Below are 9,718 nucleotides of genomic sequence, written 5' to 3' on the forward strand. Positions count from 1 at the left end.
TGATTTCTTGGCTTATTCATATGCAGTTTACTACACTTGTTTCTTTTTATGTTCTTGGATGTGTGATTACTTGAACGCAGCATACGCATTTATAATTCTCAAGTCTCCGATACTGCATAGTCCTGATACTCGAACTCCTCAAAATCCTAAACCAGGATCAGCGTTGCCGGCCTTAAATTCGTTTTTTTAATGGAAATAATTTGACCTTTACGACTGCACACAGCCATCAACGGCCTTAAATTCTTGACATCATTTAACGTCCGCCACAGGCGCTGGCAGCGGCAACTTCTCGTGTCCACCTCATCGAGAAGATCCTGTACTGATCGACTCGGCCCCTACGCCTCGCACAGTTTGTAAGTCATGCGTGTCTACCGTCACCTGGCGGCTTGCGAGACCCGTCTTGCACTTGTTCATTGACGCGCTCGTACGTCTCCACCATTCTGTAGCTAGACAACCTGTTCATTTCCAATTTTTATCTCGATGGTGAACAGGGCCAAGGTGACGCTGGGCAATGGTAGTTGTTTTTTTATTTTATGTGCCGAGGAAGCACGCACGGGTAGAGAACCCGGTATTAGTCCCGGATGGGGGGACGTAAATCTCCCCAAAAACCATCCGAGATAAAGTAATCGAGACAAAAAGGAGGTCTTTTATCCCGGATCCCTCAACCGGGACTAAAGAATCCCTTTTATCCTGGTTGGAAATACCAACCGGGATAAAACGGTCGCCATGTCAGGGGCAGCCCCCGCCTATCCGGTTGGTATTAGCAACCGGGACTATATGGTTTTGCAAAAAAAAATGCAAAAAAGGAAATCCCGGGGGGAGGGGGGGTCCTTGGGAGGCCGCCCACACACGCATGCTCCAAGTCACAAGTCATATGTCACGTGATTTTTCACGCGAAATATGCGCGTGCGCGCAATAAGTTGTCACACACAAATCAAAACAACCAGTTGCATGCAGGCTACCAGAAACCCACATGTTAAATATATTCATTCTTCTACATATCTGGATGCACAGAAATATTGATTTATGTAACATCACATCATGAATATACATACTTCAAGAAATTTTATACAAGCTCCATGCAGTTTACTTCAGTTTTCCAGAGAGAGCAGGGTACAGATCGCAGGCACACAATATGCAAGTAATAAGCACTCACCATTTATTTTATTGATCGTAGCATATAGAAACTCAAAACATGTAGCAATATGCAAAACGCATACAAAGCAGACACTCAGTATAACAAAGCCAAAACACTAACTACATTTAGTTGTGGTTATTCTCCCAGAATTGAGCTTGGAGCCAATCAATTGTGCCCTTTTGCACCTGGAATGCCTTGGCCAAGACATCATCTGAGATCGGTGGCTTTGATCCAAAAACCGCATTTGCGATGGTAATAGCCCCAGGGTTCTGGCTGCTGAGCGCGGCAATAGCAACTGCTGGCTTGTGAGGGTTTGGGTTGAACTGGAAGTGGATGAGCCCTTGTGGGAATACAAACACATCACCCTTGTTGAGAACCTTGGCAAACAGTTTGTTTGGGTTGGAGGTGACAAATCCGACGTACAGGGTCCCCTCGAGCACGGTGAGGATCTCTGTGGCACGTGGGTGGGTGTGTGGTGGATTCTGACCTAACGGCGCATAGTCAATGCGGGCCAATGAGATGCCCAGTGTGTTGAGTCCAGGCAACTGCATGACATTGATCAAAGTGACATTGGATCCAACCTTGCTCTTCGTGGTGTCCATAGGCTTATCAAGGTTGGCTGCCTTGAAGAAGTCATCTGCGTTCACGGCCATGGGGTCCTTGCAAACAAATCCATTGACCTTCACTGCAAATATAGATGAAAGAAAATTGGTAAACACATATTAGAAATTATTGGAGGCAGTAAATAAAGATGCTTTTTGTATGTAGATGTATGTTAACAAATGATTTTTTTGTGATCATATATAGATTTGGTTAAGGAACACATAATGATTTGAAGCAACTGCGTTCGTACCAGGAGAGTGTATGTCGGCAACACAAAAGTCCTGGAGCGGGCCAGGGTCGGAAGCAATGGCTTGAGAAGTGACCATTGCTAGAAAAGCTGCGAGCAGAAAGTAGGAGGCAGCCATTTGAGTTTGTCTCAGCTTTTGTGTTTGAGCTCTGAAGTAGACTATTCAGCTGCTTGTGATGGTGTATGTCTTGTTGATGCTTTGGGCATGGAGATGGTGGGCTTATATAGGCTGCCACAGAAAGTGGCAACATGAAGTTGACGACTGAACTAGTCTCGCTATGTTGAACGTACCAAAACAGAAGAAACGGTCTCTGGCTGCTAGAATCTGATGATGAAACAACGCAATAAAAATTTAAAGCCGGTAACTAATTCCTTGATGTGTAGTGGTTTAATTATTTGTTAATTGTTACCACGCAAGGTACTGCTGCTGATACGGTTCAGAAAGAAAGCGCCCTCGTCCATTATTTACTTAACTAACTGCCACAGAAAAGTTGAAATATGGAGATGATCAACTTTCTAAAGCAAACTGACAGGGTCACACGATATGAGCCCTGCACAGGCGCGTAGTTGGTGCACTATGATAGTTGTGAAAACTAGAAAAATGGTATGGTGCATCCCGGTCAATCTGTGCTTGCACACACACATACGTACAGAATTAAAGAGTCGACAGTGCAAAGGTGTTTATTTTTAGATTAATTCACTTTGTATACTCATACAATAATCAGTCTCCCTATCGTCATTCATGATCACCTCATCTTTTTTACTTTTGAGTTGATCAGGCACGGCTTCTATCGCTACTAGATAAGAAACAGTTATCTGCCTATTCAACTCCTTGACTTGTTCATATCACACACATATCATCACACCCGTATAGGAAACTGCTGTTTAATTTAGGCCAAGTATTCGGGCGTTGCTAAGTGGTTTATTTGCTATGACTTAAGAACTGCAGGATCAGGTGATGGCTAATAATGCTCTAGAAGCATAGATCATTATTTAAAATACTGATCAGTACTAGATAATACAAAAAGTATTTTGCATTAAATCTCAAAACCATGAACAGATGTCTATCCACATAATAATTATTTCTCCGTTAATCTTAATATACTGGTTTTAACTTAAAAAGAAAACATGATCACCAACTTTTTGTTTACTGAGTCTATGCTTGATACTTTATTAGTGTATGGTGGGACGGCTGCTGCTTAGTGATTCAAGATGGTAAGCATTAATTTTAAAAAAATGTAGAAGTTTAGATTATGGAGTAATGTTCATAAAAGATATTTCCATTAATCACTACAGTGCTCGAGATCCAAATGAAAAATGTTGAAGCTGGTAAATGATTCTTTTATGCGTAGTGGTTTGTCAATTGTTACCATCCACGGGCATTTTATTGATTCGATTCATAAAAAAAGTGTCATCCATTATTTAGTTAATTAACTGATAGAAAATTGAAATATGAAGATGATTTAGTTTTCTAAAACAAAATAGAGTCACACAAGAATTATAAGAATGGCATATGAGCAGCTTGTGGACTGTGATAGTTGCGGAAACTAGAAAAATGGTATGGTGCAGTGCAAAGGTCAAACTATGCTTGCACTCACCTAAATAAGAGGAAAAAGATGAATATATATATACAGTATATATATATTTAAAATCATGAATGTGTCTATCCACATAACGATTATTTCTGTGTTAATATTACTAGAATATAGTTTTAACTTAAAGAGAATACTTGTGCAGTTTTTTTTTTGTTAGCGTGTGGTATGTGGGATGGGTTTTCTTTCTTGCTCTGCATCTATGCCTAGGCCCATAAAGTGGATTCAATTTTTAAGGCATATACAGGTCCCTTTGGTAGAAGAAGCTGGATTAAGCGTGTAGCTGGTGGACTGTGCTGCATGGTGTAAACTAATTACGAAGAAATGATGTTGCCTCTGTCAATTTAGTTACGTATGCATTCAAAAAGAAAATCCCACGTCATGGAGCACTTACAAACAAACCTTATAATATCTATGCTTTGTACCTAACACAGCTGGTAAAAAAACTCAAGGTTATTGTCATCGATGATCACTTGGGTCATAGAAGATCAAGGTTTCCATTACCATGATGAGGAGGGTAGCTGTCGCACATGCTTGCCTATTGAACAATACCAGGTCAGTAACCATGTTATTGGCCTAGTCAACTTCTTGACTTGTTCATATCATACAGTTACCTGTTCCTAAGCGGCTGGATCTCTTTTCTTACAACACTATATATAGTTTATACTATACTTGACCTGAAGACACTACGGGAAAGCTAGAAATTGCCGAGTGTATTTTTTTTGCCGAGTGTTTTTTTTCGAGCACTCGGCAAACAAGCTCTTCACCGAGTGTCAAGCCAAAAACACTCGGCAAATAAAAAACACTCGGCAAATCGGGGCTTTGCAGAGTGTCAAATAAAAAACACTCGGCAAACCACCCTCTTTGCCGAGTGTCAAAAAAAACACTCGGCAAAGAGGGGAATTTGCCGAGTGTCAAAAAAGACACTCGGCAAAGAGGGGGGTTTGCCGAGTGTTTTTTTTTGACACTCGGCAAAAAAATAATTTTTTCCCTCTTTTCACCACGAAATTTTTTCTACTCCCCACATACAACATGTGGTACTCCATGTTAAAATTTGGTATATTTTTGGATTTATTTGCTATATTTATTTAATTAATTGCATTTCAAGGAAATTTTTGGTATAAGTCAAATTTGAACTGCAGGTGATTCAAATTATGGAACAAAATGAGTAGAAAAATGATATTCATGTTATTTGGCCCAATTTGAGACCTGACCCATGAAATGAAAAGAAATTTCGAACATCTTGTTCAAGAAACACGACCATGAACGTGTGGCAGTAGTATTTTTAAATTGTAAAAAAAACAAGCAAAGTCTGAAAATCATGAGATTTGTCATGATGTGATGATATAATACGTGGAGGCTATGAAAAAAAATTGAGAAGGTTTTGCATATTTCATCATGTACAATGATTACAAACCAAAGCATCTCAGAACAAGAATAGTAATTTTGAGAAGATTCGATAAGATTTAGAGTCGAAGTGACGGTCGAGTTTGGTTTGACTACAAAACTTTTTGTATAGTCAACAGAGAACATATATTGATTCGTGTGAAAATTTGGTATTTTTTTGAAACTGTTGGATATTTTTTAATTTTTTTTCAAAAAAAATTTGCCGAGTGTCCTATGGTGGACACTCGGCAAATAAACCGTTTACCGAGTGTCCACATAGGACACTCGGCAAACAGACGGCCCACCACAAAACAAACCCCCCCGGTCCCCTCCCCCCACTCTCCTCTCTTCCCCGCACGCCTCCTGCCGCCGCCGCCGCACGCCCCCCCGGCCCCCTCCCTCCAGCGCCCCCCCCGGCCCCCTCCCCTCCCTCTCCCCCACGGCCCCTTCCCCTCCCTCTCCTCCGGCGGACGCCATCTCCCTCCCCCGGCCCCCTCCCCTCCCTCTCCTCCGGCGGATCCAGGGCGGCCCCGGCCCCCTCCCCTCTCCTCCGGCGGGTCCCTCCCCTCCCTCCCCTCCGTCGAGCCGCCCCTCGAGGCCGGATCCGGCGGAGGCCATGGTGGGCGGGGGGTGTGGTGGCCCCTCGGGGCCGGATCCGGCGGTGGCCGGCCGCCACTCCTTCCCCCGGCGGCCGCCCCCTCCCCGCGCCCCTCCTCGGTGAGATCCGGGCGGCGGCCCCTCCTTCTCCCTCTCACCGGTGAGATCCGGGCGGCGGCCCCCTCCTTCTCCCTCCCCCTCCCTCTCCGGCCGCCCTCCCCCACCGGTGACATCCGGCGGCCGGGGCCGCCCCTCCCTCCCTCCCTCCCTCCCCCAACGTCGAGATCCAGGGACGGAGGGGACGGCGGCGGCGCGAGCTGGGGGAGGAAGACGACGGCGCGCGTGGGCAGGGGCGGAGGGGACAGCGGCGGCAGGGGCCGGGGGAGGGAGATGGCGGTGGCGGTGGCGCATCCATGGAGGGGGAGGGAGATGGCGGCGTGGGCCAGGTGGAGGGTGATGCCTGCCATGGAGGTTCAGCAGGCGGTGACGACCGGCGGCGGTGGCACCGGCGGCTACGTCGAGTTCCTGGTAAGGTGCGCGGAGGGGCTCCTCTCGGCGCTGGGCAAGGTCTGGGGAGCCCTCTAGGACGTGCTCACCGTCGCCGTCGTCATGGAGTACACCGTCGGTAAGCCTGTACGCCGCCGTGTATCGCAGTTAGTTGCAGAGATCGATGACGGCGATGGCGTGTGGCCGGCAGTGGCGGCGGCGGCGGCCAGTGACTAGTTTTTTTTCTATTTTTTTGTGAAATTATTGCCGAGTGTTTTTTGGGCACTCGGCAAAGCTTTTGCCGGGTGCCCGGCAAAAAACACTCGGCAAAGTTTGTTTGCCGGCAGGATTTTTACCGTGTGCCCATTGCCAAGTGTTACACTTGGTAAAGGGTTCGCCGAGTGTTTTTGGGGCTTTGCCGAGTGCCCCAGGCACTCGGCAATGTTCCGGTCTCCCGTAGTGAGAGAAAACATGTTCATTTTTTCAAAGATTCAATTCTATAGTTGCTTGATACTGTAACAGAGGAGGCTGTGGCAGGGTCTATTTCTTGATTCACAGCCTAGGTGTGGTATGGTTGACTAGTCAATGGGACTCCATCTGACTAGGTGCTTTGAATATCTTGTGTATTTTCCCTAGCTCTAAAAATGTACTCCTTTCGTTTTAAAATATATGAAATTTTATAAACTATGTGAACTAATATAAATATCTTGTCCTAAACACCGTGCATTTCAAAACATAGTACTACTGTTTGCACATCAATTGTCTAAATTTGCTGGTATGGATGTTCCTTTTAAAACATTGGTGTTATTAGTTAGATATAAAATTCTGCTCCTTGCGCGTTGTTGCAACTTGCAACCACATTGTCCGTGGGCAATTATAGGATAGGTAATAAAGATCTTTGTTATTTTTGGGTTAATTTATAGGAACTAAAGCACAATTAGAACTAATGATTTTAGATGATTTTAATGGTGATTTCTTCCTTCACTATGTAAGAGGGTTTACGAGTACACTATCAAATATTTGAATAATTGAATGGCTAATCCTCCTTCAAATGGTCCTTTCATTATGTGAAGTACAATTACAGAAGTTGTACTAATCATGTTGGACACACTAGCAAATCTGGCTTGTTTTATTTGCACTTACAACGTAACACTTACTCCCTCCGTCCCAAAAAGAATGCAACTCTCACTTCTCGAGGAGTCAAACAGTTTCAAGTTTGACTCCAAATAGATTTAGTATAAAAATATATTACATGATTGATCTATTGATATTTGTTTTGTACCATAAATGTTAGTACTATTTTGCATAAATTTGGTCAAATTTAAAATTGGTTGAGTTCTCAGAAAGCGAGAGTTGTATTTTTTTTGGATGGAGGGAGTATTTCCTTTCTTTTTCTAGCACATGAGATTACTTGGCCGCAGCATAATTCGCAAGTCTCCGATGCTGCGTGTGGTCCTGATAATCAGACCCCATTTGTCAATATCTTGAAGCAGGAGCAGTGCTAGCGGCCTGTCGAAATGTCGACATCGTTCAAAACGCAGCCGATCAAAGACAAAAAACTGTTACTTCAGCCAAGCACCGGAACCAGTTTGTTGCACAAGCTTGTCTTCACAATTCTAGACAACCTGTTTATGTTCCAGTACGTGTTCTATTTCAGTGCAAGCATCATCTCTCCATCCCAACTGAGCCATAATCTGCAAGGACACCAGAGCGACCAGAGGAACGGGAGGTTTCATTTGAGCACGGCTTCGATCAGTTTCATGGGCTAAAATCTTGCGTGTAACAGGCTTCATGTTTCGTGGCAATAATAAGTTTTTTGCGGGTATAAGGACAATATAATAAGTTGAGGTACAAGTCAAGACAATCTGTGTTGAAGAAAAATATTGTTTACAATAATATCCAAAGAAGACATATAATGGTACAACAACTCGCAGGCACACATTAACAAGAAGTCAGTAGTACCTAACACTCGCCATATATTTTATAAATCGTAGCATATAAACTTAAAACATGTAGTTATATGCAAGATTCATATAAAGAAAACTCTCGGTACAACAAACCTAAAACATTGATTACTTAGTTGTGGTTATTCTCCCAGAATTGAGCTTGGAGCCAATCAATTGTCCCCTTTTGCACCTGGAATGCCTTGGCCAAGACATCATCAGAAATTGGTAGCTTTGATCCAAAAACCGCATTTGCGATGGTAATAGCCCCAGGGTTCTGGCTGCTGAGCGCGGCAATAGCAACTGCTGGCTTGTGATGGTCTGGGTTGAACTGGAAGTGGATGAGCCCTTGTGGGAATACAAACACATCACCCTTATTGAGGACCTTTGCAAAAAGCGTGTTGTTTGGGTTGGAGGTGACAAACCCAACATAAAGAGTCCCCTCGAGCACCGTGAGGATCTCAGTGGCACGGGGGTGGGTGTGCGGTGGGTTTTGACCTAAGGGTGCATAGTCAATGCGAGCTAGAGAGATGCCTAGAGTGTTGAGACCAGGGAGCTGCAAGGCACTGATCAATGTGACATTAGATCCCACCTTGCTATGCACGGTGTTCCTAGGCTCGTCAAGTTTAGAAGAAGCCAAATAGATACACATAGATCAGAAACTAGGTAGCGCAGAAGATTAGAAGTTCACTGTATGCATAAAGAACGAAGAAGGAAAATAGAAACAGGAAGATGTGCACTCTGACATAAGAGCACTTGTTTTGATTCGTGTTTACTACATTAACATCAAAACATGCATTAAACTAAGCCAGTGTTCATGCATATACCAGGAGAGTGCTTGTCAGCTACACAGAAGTCCTGGAGTGGGCTAGGATCGGAAGCATTAGCCTGGCAAGCGACCAATGCTAGAAACACAGCAAGAAGGAAGTAGGAGGGGGCCATTTTTGTTTCTCCTCGTGCTTCTTTGTCGGTGCTTTTCGCAGTAGGCTAACCAGCTGCTTGTGTTTGTTTTCTTGATGCTTTGGTGAGGAAGAAGGGGGATGGATGTGTTTATATAGCCACAGCAGGTAGCATCGTGAACTTCTGAACAACTGAGCAAGTCACACGTTGAACCGGCCAACAGAAGAACTGGTCTCTGGTTGCTAGAACCTGCTGATGGAACAACACAGCTACATCAACCTTTGAAAGCTATGTCGCTTTCAATATTTTGACACGCTACTACCAAATCTGATCAGGTCTCTTTGCTCCTGGCCAAATCTATAAAAAGTATACCCGTTTCTTTGTGTGTTGAATGGCATAAATAAGATGGTTACCCTGAGTGGCACACATATGATGGTTACCCTTTTCAATTTGATCAATCTCGGACTTCAAAATTCTAGGGAGTTAAGGAACAAACAAAAAACAAAGGGAGATGTGGTCGATCTCGGTCGGAGGTTGGGGATAACAGGTGGGGGCCACCCATCAGTGGTGGAGCGGAGGTGGGTGTGGGAGCGGGCTGGTGTTGACGGCAATTAGCATGCCAAATTGTGAGAAAATTGAAATATAAAGATGATTTAGTTTTCTAAAACAAAACAGAGTCACACAAAAATTATAAGGATGGCATATGAGCAGCTTGTGGACTGTGATAGTTGCAGAAACTAGAAAAATGGTATGGTGCAGTGCAAAGGTCAAACTATGCTTGCGCTCACCTAAATAAGAGTAAAAAACGTGCAGAAATCTATTGTTA

At 44.1% G+C, this 9,718-nt stretch overlaps 1 protein-coding gene and 1 pseudogene across 1 annotated transcript; both read right to left on the minus strand.

Moving 5' to 3' along the window:
• Positions 1 to 1,136: 1,136 nt before the first annotated feature.
• On the minus strand, positions 1,137 to 2,193 carry LOC117861311 (germin-like protein 8-5). Its single transcript, XM_034744842.2, has 2 exons — positions 1,992 to 2,193; positions 1,137 to 1,823 (listed from the first exon to the last, which is right to left on the minus strand). Exons 1-2 carry the CDS (start codon positions 2,104 to 2,106, stop codon positions 1,264 to 1,266), a joined length of 675 nt encoding a protein of 224 aa, XP_034600733.1. The 5' UTR covers positions 2,107 to 2,193; the 3' UTR covers positions 1,137 to 1,263.
• A 5,699-nt stretch (positions 2,194 to 7,892) lies between these two features.
• LOC140223078 (germin-like protein 8-7) lies at positions 7,893 to 9,029 on the minus strand (annotated as a pseudogene).
• Between the last annotated feature and the right edge of the window lie 689 nt (positions 9,030 to 9,718).

The sequence above is a fragment of the Setaria viridis genome, chromosome 6 (genome assembly GCF_005286985.2).
Source record: "Setaria viridis chromosome 6, Setaria_viridis_v4.0, whole genome shotgun sequence".
NCBI lineage: Eukaryota > Viridiplantae > Streptophyta > Magnoliopsida > Poales > Poaceae > Setaria > Setaria viridis.